Raw genomic sequence first — 13,827 nt, forward strand, 5'->3', positions numbered from 1 at the left:
GTTTTACAGTTAAGGGAAAAACAAAAACGAAAAAAATATACTTTTCATGATGGTAGTAACAAAGAGCTTGGTATCTACTTTTTAATTGATTTTTTTCAAATATAATAATCGAGGTATTAGGAGAGTTGTTTTCTTATTCTCTTTATCTATCATTTTCTTCATATCCTTGTACTTTTAGTTTAGAATTGGAATTATGTCATTGAGAATATGAGCTTGCCCTATCATTTATCGCTTGCCCTATCTAAATTCTCTCTTTATTACTCAATTTTAGATCTTCTTATAAATTTGGTTCAAAAAATATAATTTAAAATTGAGAGTTGTCAAAAACTTTGAACAATTTTTTAGAGAACATCTAGTAAAGGTAGATGCATAATGAAAATTTCACCGATAGGGAATATAATGACTTGAGGGAAGATATATGTAGTGAACAATGTATACACGGGATCCAACCTCGTAAAAGATTCTAGAAGTTGTTAGTAGTTAAAGTTGTTAATAGTGAATATCTAGTTAAATAACCGATATATAACCATTCTTGGATGAGTAATATAAATAGTAATATCATTAGTGTAATAGATAGACAAATATGATATATTTATGTCTAATACAATGGGCTCATACCATCTTTTTTTTTTTTCGCCCCTAATTTTTATTCAATATCTCTTGTCTCAATTTCTTTTCTCCTATTATAATTTCCCTATTTCTTGTTGATTCTGGTTATCATTCATGTTCTTGTCAGTTTGTATTATCATCTCAAATCGGGCACTACAATTATAGTGTAAGAAGAAATATGTATTTTCGACAAAGTCTAAATTTGTACATGAACCACAAAGTTTAAAGAGGGAACCTGAAATTCTGCGTTAGAAACCTTTAAAAGTTTTTGAAGATTTATTCTACGAGATAAGTAGTTATTACAAATAATAGATAAATAGAGCCACTAAAGGAAATTAACAAAGATACCAGAGTTCGTATGGGAGAAATCGGAGTATAATCTTTGTAGGAGGGAGGAGGCACAACTTAGAGCAACTAGTGCTAATATGAGTACAACATATGAGTACAACGAGTGAAACATGATTGTTATCCTAACCCAAGTTTGATGTTACCGTAATCTCATTGCCCAATTTAGCGCAACTAGTTATTTATATGTTTATTATTTTAGGTGATTTGATAAATGTTTTGAGGATTATGATAAAATTATTGAAGTAAATTAGCTAGTAGATTAATTTATTTAGTTTTGTTTTAGATTTAAATACATTAATTATTGGGTCTTAGAAAATAACTTAAAACTTATTTCAAAAGAAATTAACTTTTTTTTAATATATAAATGCATAATGTTGATTTTAAAAATAAAAATAAAAATAAATTAATAATATTAATAAAGATGAATTTATATATATATATTTTAAAATTGGAAATGCTATTTGGGCCTTTCAATATTATTGATTTCCTAAACTGGCCCAAAGGTTTTACACGTTGTCTAAACCCGATTGACTTAGAACACAAGAAAACTCTACAAAGACCGTCAAGAACCAACCCTCCCTTCATTGCTGTTGCAGAGAGAGCTACAAATCAAATCAAAGCAAAACAATCAGCAGAATTATCAAATTGATTGAGATTTGAAATTATCGCCATGGATGTGATCAAGACGCAACAGGTATATGCTCGGACTATGGAGAAGGTCATCGTTCATCCACTAGTTCTACTTAGCATAGTCGATCATTACAATAGAGTAGCACGAGACACAAGGAAGCGCGTTGTCGGCGTCCTCCTTGGATCCTCCTCACGCGGCACCGTTGATGTTACCAACAGCTACGCAGGTTTTGGTTCTTCCTAGATCTGAATCTTACCCGGATTAGGGTTTAGTAACTTTTTTGATCTAAATCTGAAACTTTATTTAAATTTTCTTCTTACCCAATTATGTTGAAGTATTGTACTGTTTCTGGCTAATGCGGTAGATCAGAGTTGGAATGATGTTAGAATTGAATGCTTACCCCCAATATGAAGTGAACTATATGTCTGGGTACTTATTGCCATGCTTGTTCTATCTAAGAAAAGTACAGTAAGGAGAGTAGGAGCCTCAGTGCATGACCAAACTATGTAGATGCATTGTTGATAGTTTCTCCAATTAGTCAAACTTTCTGATATTATAAAATGTCAAAGTTAAGCTGTACAAATCTTACATTTTGATGAAAATGATTACTATTGTATCGTTGAATTTTCGTTATATGTTATTCTTTATCAGCCTCTTAGAAAGAAAAGAACTGAAAATAGCATGGTGATAGATTTATACTAATTTCTGACATGAACGCATGCAATGGTACATAGATATTCAAGTGATAAAACAAATTTTGAATTATGTACAGAGGAGGTCTTAGATCATCAGGGACTGAACTTCTATGAGCTAGTTCAATGGGGATAATACTTTTGGAGGATGGTTTGTAGGGTTGTTTTCCTTTATTATTTGTAGAATGATGGCTTGAGTAATCCTTGTTGTGTGGCTGTGGATGTCTTATCCTTTAGTGCTTATTGTTGAGTGTCAGTAGGATGCTTTCACCAATATTAGGGAGGGGTCTTCTCATTATCACCCTCATTTTCTTCTTTGAACTCCCATCTCTTTTCTTTGGATAGCGGTTTGTGCGTAATTAGTCATTTCATGACAAATTTATGCAACACTATTTACTTTTCAAACATAATTGATATTGTTTGCCTAAGAATGTGGCATCTGGGATTTTCCTACAGTCAGTAATAGAAGTGTTTTTTCTTAAGATCTGAGTAGTGAAGTACGGTAGATGAAAATATATTTAAATAATTAAAAAAATTTAGACTTCTCCTATTTTGCACTATTGTGTTCTGTCTCTTGTTTGTGTGTAGCCAAACCTTGCAATGATTATGAAAGATCAATGATTGACCTGGATATTTTTTGCAATTAAATAAAAACGTCGAACAGGCATCCCTATTTTTTGAAAACAGGCTGACTGTTGCATTAAATTCTATATTGGGTCTCTGATAAAACAATGTTTTATTAGCTTTGACATCATCCTTGACTATCTAAACAGTTCCCTTTGAAGAAGATGACAAGGATCCTAGTATCTGGTTTCTTGACCACAACTACCATGAAGCAATGTTTTCTATGTTCAGAAGAATTAATGGTACTTAGTTTTATTTATACTACATTCCACAATTCCATTTGTTTCTTTGGAGTCTGTGTTTTCCATGAAGTTGCTTAATTTGATTGATATAATTTTCAGCCAAGGAGCACGTTGTGGGGTGGTATAGTACTGGTCCAAAGTTGCGAGAAAATGATCTAAATATCCACGGGTTATTCAATGAGTAAGTTCACCGAGTCATCAATCCTTGCTTTCTCTATCCTTCAAGTCTTCCTACTATTTAATTTTCTGTTTATCAAGCTTCAAATTTTCTTATGTTTGTTATAGAGCTTCAAAGCCTTCTTTGAATTATGCCTCGTGTTTGCTCTCTGAAAATATTTGGTACTTTGTTTCCATTGCAAAGAGCTTTTTTGATCTTAGATTATTTAAAAAGAAATCTGTATTATGAATCCAAAATCATGTTTGATAAAAAGTAGATTATTTGAGATTATTTGGGTTAAATTGCTAAAGTATCCTTTTGTATTTGAAATTTAAATTTTATAAGAAAGAATGTAGGGGTATTTTTTTTGTTGATGAATTGAGTGATTGGATTGTAGAAATGATATGTAATGTGATAATGAATTATTTAGAAATAATCCAAATGACCCAAGATCAAACAATCTCAAAGTTTTAATATTTATATTTTTTTGTTCATTCTCTATTTCCTATTTGGCTGTTGTCATTACCTTACTGTTTAAAGACCAACTAGTTCTATTGCCTACCACATATATTGAAGCCTTGGTTGATCTAGGGTTATTTGAATAATTAAGTCGTTATTTTCAAATAACTTTGTTTGATGTAGGTTATTGAAAATTAGGTAATTTTGGTATATATACATATATTTTAAAATTAGAGGTTATTTTGGTTGATGATTTGAATGATGTGGTAGATGAGTAGATTGTTGATTGGATGTATTATTTTGAATTAATCTCTAATAACCCACATCAAATAAGGCCTGAGATTCACTACATAACTGTAGTGTTCCTCCACAGTATCTGTCATTTGACAAGAAATACAAAGTTATAGAACCAATGAACTGCTTGAAAATGTTCTCGTATCTGGAAATTGTTTTTGTTCAGAACCCAATTTTCGTTTATTTATCAAGTCACTATTTAGTGACATGTTGTACAAAAGGCATTTAGCTCAAGAAAATCATTGGGTGGTTTTGTTCATAGCTTTCAATGGAAAGACATTTGGTCCAATAATTTCCTTCATTTAGCAGATGAGCCATATAGAAAATAAACCACTTTAAGGTTTCACAAGCACTACTTGTTTGCATGGTTTAAGAGGCTTCATTTTCTTTTTGATAAGGTCTTATCACAATCAATGCCAGCTTGTTCCAAATCCTTCTAAGAAAGAGTTGTAAAAACATTTGGCCAAAAATCTATAGTTTGGCTTCGGATCATCTGAAGACGCATCACATCCAACTTGGAACCTTTCTTTCTCAGTTACTTATTTAGTAACATACTTGCATCTAATGTTAGTCACCATCTTAGCATTCTTGCATCAAAACTTGTTTATTTTTAATTATTATTTTACTTTTGCAAAAAGGAAAAGCCTTGTTTTAGTAATGAAAAAAATTACAAAATTGTAAATGAGTTGCTGAACATGCTCACTTCTCATTTTCAAAGGCAAAAATTTATCATAAATTTCATCAGTTGAATACAATAGTATCCAAATTAGCCTATTAGAAAAAATATACGAAAAAGCCTAAATTTCATCAGTTGTCACCATTTTATTATTAAGTTTATTTTATTGTTAATGCAGTTATGTTCCCAACCCTGTCTTGGTCATCATTGATGTACAACCTAAAGAGATGGGAATTCCAGCCAAAGCTTACTATGCCATTGAGGAGGTTAAAGAGGTAACTAGACCTGCAAGTTTGATATTTGATATTCTTATTAATTATTCACTGTTCTTTTCGTAAGACTGCACATATTGGAATGTTTTTTATCAAAACATTTCATGCTGATCATGATCCTGAAAATATATATTTGTTATGTACCATGATAAAAATAATCTAATGCTGATCGCGAAAAAGATCTCAATTACAAAATGAAGCAAAAACATTACACTATAATTTGGATCATGATGTTGAAAATAATTTGTATACAAAATGAAGCAACAATACACAATAGAATGGATTATGATCCAAAATATAATCTGATTTTTCTCTAGAAAAAATCTTGTACCAAACATCCATTTTAAGTTTGTTAATTTTCTAATTGTGCAAATATTGTGACAAAATATATAATAGTTTCCAAATAGGCTGATTATTTATGTCTGAACAACTTTGAAACGTTGGTTCTTTGCAGAATGCGACTCAGAAAAGTCAAAAGGTTTTTGTGCATGTTCCTTCTGAAATTGCTGCTCATGAAGTTGAGGAAATAGGTATGTCCCAGAAATAGGTTTATTTGATACCTACCTCTCTCTCTCTTTTTCTCTCCTAACAACCCCTGTTAATTGAAAAAGGCGTGGAACACTTACTAAGGGATGTGAAAGACACAACGATTAGCACCCTTGCAACCGAGGTTTCTTTCTTCATTCTTTTATATTATAAAGCAAAATGATGTTATAGGCAAAAATGAGGAATAATTTTTCATGTATCTTAAATATAGGTGACAGGAAAACTTGCAGCCCTGAAGGGATTGGATGCACGACTTCAAGAGATCCGTGGTTATCTGCAACTTGTCATTGATGGGAAACTGCCTTTGAATCATGAAATTCTTTGCCATTTACAGGTCCTCAAGTTGTCTAGTTTTTTATTATGAGGAAACACTTTTTGTTTATGAGTCTTCTGTTTGTGATCTCTAAAAGTGTTTCCAAACCTTATTTAAAAATGGGTGAATCGAAGGATCTTTGTAGGGTTGTTAATATAGTTTGTATTACTTATAATCTTGGAAATTTCTCTTACAGGATGTGTTCAATCTATTACCAAATCTAAATGTGACTGAGCTAGTTAAAGCATTTGCAGGTAAACTCTAGTTTGTATTATTATTTTGATATGAATTTGGTATGTTTGCTTGCTAATAATGTACTTGTTTCTCCCACAGTGAAAACAAACGACATGATGTTGGTTATATATCTGTCTTCACTTATCCGAAGTGTGATCGCTCTCCACAACTTGATTAATAATAAGGTGACATTTTGGGATGAACATATTTTCTTGCACTCATATAATTCTCTAATGTCTTATCCTAAACGATGATACAAATAGTTATCCTTGAATTCTATCTAACAAAACATGGATTCTGATATTGGGTCATTTGAAGTAACTCTGTTTGATTGATAAAAGCTTATATTATATAAAGGCATCAAAGAAGACAAACAATGAATACCTCTAATCGAACAGCCGAAAGAACCCATAATAAAGACATCAACATTAAAGCAAGAATTAACCTTGTTTGATTGATTATTACTGAAATGATTTATTGTGATTTGATATCCAGATGCTCAACAAAGAACACGAGAAAGCAGAGGACTCGAAACCAGTGGCTGTACCTGCTGCTGCTGCAAGCTAAGTAAGAATGTGAACTCGTTTTCTTTCTTTCTTTCTCTTTTGGGTATTAATTTGACAATTTAGAGGAAAGCAATCCATCCCCTTTGTGTTGATTTGTGTCACAAACAAGTAAGATGTTTCAGTTAGAACAACAAATTAATGTTGTTAGATTGTGTTATTATTATATGATGATACTGAACCAACCATAATCTTATCATTTCAACTTCATTTTATCCATTTTGATTTCTATATCCAAAAGGACTTTTGTTTAATTAGATTTAATTAAGGTCCTTTATTGCATATTAAACCCTTATAGATTAACAATTTTATGAATTTTTCAGTGTAATAAATATTATTAAATAGTTTAATTATACATCCAAAATAATTATGTTAAGTAGTTTTAAATCACAAACTAAATTCACAAAACAGATTTTGATGTTGTAAATGGACCTTTTTGATTTGTATGATTTTTTGTAAGAAAAAAAACTTGAACAATTCAATTTTCTTGTAGGGCTCCATATATTTCTAAAGGATCCAAGTTTTCTTAATATAAAAGTGAGAAAGAAATCGGCTCTAGGGTTAGAAAAACTTATTTAGATATATACAATTTATCAGCAATATATTTCCGAATTTGAAATATTATAATTTCAATCATTAATTAGTCAGATTCCTCTCGAAAATGCTTGAAATTAAAGATAGAAAAAGATTATGGACTAGTAAAATATTATGATTTTTTTAAATATAAATTTTGATAAACAAATAATATGTTATAAGAATATAAATTATAATCATATAAATAATAAAATGATACAAATATACATCTATTCATGTTAATTATTTATAAATAATATATTTTTAATGTAAATATTTAATGAATTTAACTAAGTTAATTACTTAATTATTTTTAAGTTATAACATCTAAACATACATAATAAATATATTATTAAAATTATAATTTGTATTATTATTTTTTAATTTGAGGTCCATCTTAATAACATATAATAGGGCTAAAATTATTTATTTTATTTTAAAAATTAATGTATACATATAAAGATAATGTTATTAAAATAAAGTTTATCTTTTTTTTTTATTTTTTTTTATTTCAAATATTAAAAAATTATTGTTTTTTAGTTGTTATGTAAATATATCTTAACATTAATCATTCTTTTGAGAAAATTAAATCATTATACTAAGAGAAAAATAACAAGTTATAAATTTTATATTAATAAAACATGTATTTTCTATAATTATTAAATTTATAGATGAAAAAATATAAATGAATACTATATAAATCTTTCTATCAATACACCAATAATAATTTTCTTATTTTATTGTTATTATTAATATTTTGTATGTAAATATAAAGCTTATAAATTAAAATAAAAAATATTTAAAATAATTAATTATAAATAAATTTTATCTATTCCTATATTATAATAAAATAATAAAAAAAATTTTAAAAAAATATGAAAGATTTTCGTGAATCTTAATCACATATTTCTAGTTTGTAAGTTTATTGGTGATTTATTGAATGTTTTATATTTTTATTAAAAAATAATAAATGACTTTTATTTTGTATAATCATATTTTTAGATAAATAAAATAAAATATTTTAAATTTTATAATGCAGGCCAAACATGAGTGCTACATGATCGATTCGAAAGTGAATGCATCAAAATGAATGAAAGTGAAGTCTTTATGTTTGTACTATAATATGAAACGTAGCCTGGTATGTTCGTCTTAAACCATTTCGGCGAAGTCACACCCTCCTTACAAATATCCTCAATGATCATACAAACGTTGTTTTTTCAATTTTACCGTTTTATAATTTTAAGCACAACTCTCATAATTTTATAATTACAATTTTTATTATACCAAATAACTAATAAATTAATAAAAATGGTGTATGAGATTATAATCAATGTTATATATATGATCAGAATTCTTATCTTGAAATATCAAAAAAATATATATAATAGAACGATGTTACAAAAAAATATTGATTTGAAACATGTGTCAAACACATTTATCTTAAAACAGTTTCATCGTCTCCCGTTTGTACTGGAGCTTATCGCAGATGGCTGTCTCTCAAGGTACAACGAATCCAATAGTGATTCTACACTAAAATCACTACTCATCGAACTTGATCAGCGTACCTGAAATATCACCGGGTTTCAACGGAAATTTCGAGCAAATAACTTGAAGACTATTCACAAAATAAGGAGAGGACTTTTAAAATTCTAGAGTGAGAAATGATGGGTCGAGGAATATAAGGTGAAATGATATTTATAATTGATAATTAAACTTATAATCAATTCTTTAATCCAACGGCCACTAATCCATCATTAATCCATCCAACGGTTATCCTTACTTACCTTTTCATCATCCTTGTAAATTACATTCAACAATAAATATTTTGTAGTTATAATAGCAATTAACATCATTTGTTAATTGTCTCATTTAAGACATTAATATTAAATGTAACAATTAACAAATTCATTTTCATTTGGATTAAATTTCACCATAATTCACATTTGAATTTCATTTTGATTAATTTCATTTTAATTAACATTTGAATTTTGTGTGAATTTCATTTGGATTAAATTTCATCATTAATTCAAATTTGAATTTGGTGTAAATTTCATTTATCCAAATATCATTTCTATTTAATTAATGGAATTAGTTTAATTTCAACAATTTTCACATTAATGAAATTGAAATATTAACCCAATGAAAGGTTCAACAGTTGAATCCTACATAGGATAGAAGGTGTAACCCTTTGAACATTGAAAGTATATAACTTACTAGCCGATTTAGTGTACTCGATGTCCTTGAACTATACTGTCATTTCTGTAAACAATTACACACTTTCACATAGAATTCTCTATTATAAATGTCAAACTCTAATGGTTGTGTTCTTTTTGGCCATGGAACACGCGCCTTGTTCTGTGAGAGGGTCTAGAATTGAGTCGTGCAATTCTTTCGAAGCGGCCCCACTTCTCCCTCTCATAGGTGATCTCTTTTATCAAAAAGAATCATTAAAAGCGATATGCTTATTCTCATCAAAATATATATTGTTTCGTTATAAGATTAATCCTTAACAATAACTTTCTAAGTCAGTACAATTAGGTAATCCCATTGAACCTAGTTCTTGGATCACCAGTCTGCATAAGTTGGGTTTCTCTTCATACCAACTTATAGTAGACTAATGTCTCAAAAGACTTCAAACTAACTCTCTATTTAATAACTTGATTAATGGATCCACAATGTTATCTTTGACTTACACAGTCAAATTTGATAACTTAATTAGAGAGTATAATCTAATGACATTATGTTAAGACGTGCATGTCTATACTTGTCATTGACTCTAAGCTTGTCCAATTTCAAATTACTATCACAATAATTAGAAATTCTCGTTGGTACATTCTTATATAACATTTGAACATCTTCTAATAAGAGGCATAGTCATTCGTAAATGCTTACCATTTAATTTTTTTTATGAAAATATTGTTTACTTGGCTAATTAGTAGACAAAATGTCTTTGAACTATTATTCCTTCAGGTAAATGATTACATATTTTTCATATAAATATTTTATTTTTCGACATAAGTCAAAATTATAGATTATAACGTTTAATCTATCTATCAAACATAATTTTCTTTGAAGATTTTCATACGTAGATTGTACTTTCAAGTGTAAACATATTCACTTGTTGACGTTAAATATTTCATTCAAAAATATCAATATATCATAGGATAACAACATGATATTTCATGTAGTACAATTCACATCTTTAATGGATTTAATCATTTTTATTGTAATTTTCAACAATAAAAATATCGTACAAAAGACATGTAATAAAATAGTTTTTAATGCCTTCCTGATATATATATATATATATATATATATATATATATATATATATATATATATATATATATATATATATATATAATTGTCACATTCAGTTTTTAATCAAAAAATATGATCAATTTTTCATATTATTATTATAAAATTTGTTATAAGTTATATCAAAACTTTATAAACTTTCTTTTCCATTTATTTCATAAAATACTTTTGAAGACATTGGTTCTTTAATTTTTTTTATGAAAGTAATGTCAAAATATGACACGTTTCTTGATTTCAAAATCCTTAAATTTAAAATATCGATTTGAGCCTCAACTCTACAATATAAACAAGACATTTTTTTAGCTATTTTATTTCTTTTTATAAAATTGCGCAACTTTATTTTTTGTAGAGAATATATTTCTCTAACAATAAACTATCTTATTACATAATATACATAATTATTTTTGTGCTATCATCAATAAAAATATTTGCTCCTATGATTTAAATCACACATTTATATGATTTTAATCAATGATTTTCTAATCAAGAAATTGTCACACAACTCTTTTAAAAAATTATTTTATTATACTTATCATAATGAAAAAGATAACTATATTATAAATATTTAATTGAATAAAACATAATTTCTATACAAGATATTATAATGTTTATTCATATATAAATCATTATTCACATAATCTCTACATAAAAAATTAAAAATATGTAATCAATTAAAATATTTATTTCAACACTTAATTTTTATAAAAAGAAATTATGATATTTAATCAAATAAATATTTACCATATCACATGATTTATACAAAATAAATTATAATGTTTCAAGCATTTTTGACTGAAGTCGCTTAAACATTTATTTTTGGCTGCACGTTTGCCACATTTTTTTCTCAAATCAAACAAGACTTTTCTTGTAATTATTTGATTTCAAAAATATCAATTTAAGTAAGTCTTTATTTAATATATTCATATATATTATAATTACTTCATATATCATTAAATAAATATTTTTATAAAATACATCAATAACTAATTATTATAATTAATTAGAATAACTAATTATTACAACTAATTAGACTAATAACAAATTATTTTTATTCAAATACAAAACTAACTAATTATTATAAATAATTATTCATGTCATCAATTCGTCTCTATCTTAATTAATTAGATGACTTTAACTTTTCATAAAAGGGACACATAATTTTATGAATTTTTTTTCCAAGAATTTTCTATTAAAACAAAATGCATTTACAATAGATCTTTATTCATATAGGTATACAAATGGATAGATAATCATACTTATTATGAATGAACACGAATCATAATATTATTAGTCAATATGCATGATATATATACAAATAGTTACCTAGCAATATAATCAAAAAAATATATAACTCTAAATATATTTAATATCTTAATCGATACACTTACATTGCCATGTTTTGAACAATAATCGACGTGAAACGACAATGAATGCTCAAAAATAAATCTGGGCAGATTGTTCTCATCGAGACAAATTTTGCGAAGACAATTTCGATTAACATAGTTGTGTCTTTTTAAATATATGATTAGAATAAGTTCTAACATAAACAACTTATTTAATCTCTTTATATATATAACATTCATTCTCTGTCATGATTAATCACATAATTTCTATAGAATAAGTTAAAATGCTTCAAAATATTAATGACAACATCATTTTGACAAACTAAATTTCTACATAAGAAATAATTTAAATCCCTAATTCATTTCATAATTTTTTACATAAGAAATTATAATGATGTCAAAATTCATGATTAATGTTATTTTGATAAATCAAATTTCTTGTAAGAAATCATTGTCGATCTCATTCATCTCATAATTTATACACAAGAAATTAGAATGATTATCACATCAATGACTAAAGTCATTTTAAGGAGTCAAACTTTTATAAAAAATAATTGACTATCCCATTCATCTCCAACATCAATGACTAAAGTCATTTTAACTAGTCTGATTTCTATCAAAAAAATCATTGACTATCCATTCATCTCATAATTTTTATAAATGAAATTGGAATGGTTTCAACATCAATAATAACTAAAGTCATTTTTAACTAGTCTAATTTCTACCAAAAAATGATTGACTATCCAATCATCTCATAATTTCTACAAAAGAAATTATTGGCTAAAATGAGATTTAAACTAGGGACCTTTCACATCACATCCCTACATTCAAACTTCAAACCACTGCACCAACGTACTCTTTCTTTGTTTTCTTTATTAAGAAGAACATATATACTTCTTCTTTCACTCACTCTGTCAACAAATGAATATATTACATTTATAATTGATATCTTAATATCATAAAAAGTAATATATATAAGACAGTGTATATTTATAATTAGATTTTGTTTTCTCCTTAGTTAACAAACACCATATCGCATTTTTATTAATATTGAAACCATATGTTTTAATTATAATTAATTTTAATGAATATTAATACTTGCTCATTCGTAATTACATCCACAAGAAACCACACGATTATATAGCCAAAGGGAATAGGCCGCGCCTAAAATCATCCCAAGCGCCGCTAATGTGACTACTAAGCATATTATAATCATGTTAATTTCTTAAAAATAGAAAACTAACTTTTCAACTTCTTTCTTATAGCAATTAAATTATATATATATATATATATATATATATATATATAAAAGAAGATAGTGATGATATCGCCCTTTTAGTGTTATTCAACAATAACTATTGACCACTCCTTTTGAAGGATTAATAATCGACTTCATCCTTAAGACCTCATTCATCATCTCTTTTGTAATATCATAACTCGTATTTCTGAAACATCAAAAACAAAAATTTCGATCACACAAGCTATTAAATAACTTAGCACACGAAACTGTTTTAAGATTGTTAGAATTCTTGTCTTGAAATAACAAGAAAATATATAATAGAACGATGTTACAAAGAAATAAAATAAAATACAATATATAAAGAACGATATCACCAAATTTAAATGTTGATTCGAGGCACGTGTTAGACACATTTCTATTAAAACAGTTCATCGTCTCCCGTTTGTGCTGGAGTTTATTGCAGATGACTGTCTCTTAGGGTACAACGAATTCAGTAATGATTCTGCACTAAAAGCGTACCTGAACTATCACCGGGTTTCAACGGAAATTTCGAGCAAAGAACTTGAAGATTACTCACAAAATAAGGAGTGAACTTTTGAAATTCTAGAGTGAGAAATGATGAGATGATGTGCCGAGGAATACAAGATAAAGTGATATTTATAGTTGAAAATTAAACTCATAATCAATTCTTTA

The 13,827-nt window shown here is 27.3% G+C and overlaps 1 protein-coding gene across 1 annotated transcript; it reads left to right on the forward strand.

Annotated features, from left to right (window-relative positions):
* Positions 1 to 1,505: 1,505 nt before the first annotated feature.
* On the forward strand, positions 1,506 to 6,879 carry LOC124936374 (26S proteasome non-ATPase regulatory subunit 7 homolog A). The gene is made up of 10 exons (XM_047476869.1): positions 1,506 to 1,814; positions 3,054 to 3,146; positions 3,246 to 3,327; positions 4,911 to 5,007; positions 5,459 to 5,534; positions 5,616 to 5,674; positions 5,762 to 5,884; positions 6,060 to 6,117; positions 6,197 to 6,282; positions 6,593 to 6,879. The coding sequence occupies exons 1-10, from the start codon at positions 1,628 to 1,630 to the stop codon at positions 6,662 to 6,664; spliced, it is 933 nt and encodes a 310-aa protein (XP_047332825.1). The 5' UTR covers positions 1,506 to 1,627; the 3' UTR covers positions 6,665 to 6,879.
* Positions 6,880 to 13,827: the final 6,948 nt, after the last annotated feature.

This window comes from Impatiens glandulifera, chromosome 4, assembly GCF_907164915.1.
Source record: "Impatiens glandulifera chromosome 4, dImpGla2.1, whole genome shotgun sequence".
Taxonomy (NCBI): Eukaryota; Viridiplantae; Streptophyta; class Magnoliopsida; order Ericales; family Balsaminaceae; genus Impatiens; species Impatiens glandulifera.

Excerpts from the sequence above, each read along its gene's own strand:
- LOC124936374 (XM_047476869.1), top strand. The coding sequence starts at position 1,628 with ATGGATGTGATCAAGACGCAACAGGTATATGCTCGGACTATGGAGAAG. Across the intron at positions 5,008-5,458 it reads CCATTGAGGAGGTTAAAGAG|AATGCGACTCAGAAAAGTCA; the intron begins GTAACTAGACCT and ends GGTTCTTTGCAG. Across the intron at positions 5,535-5,615 it reads TCATGAAGTTGAGGAAATAG|GCGTGGAACACTTACTAAGG; the intron begins GTATGTCCCAGA and ends TAATTGAAAAAG.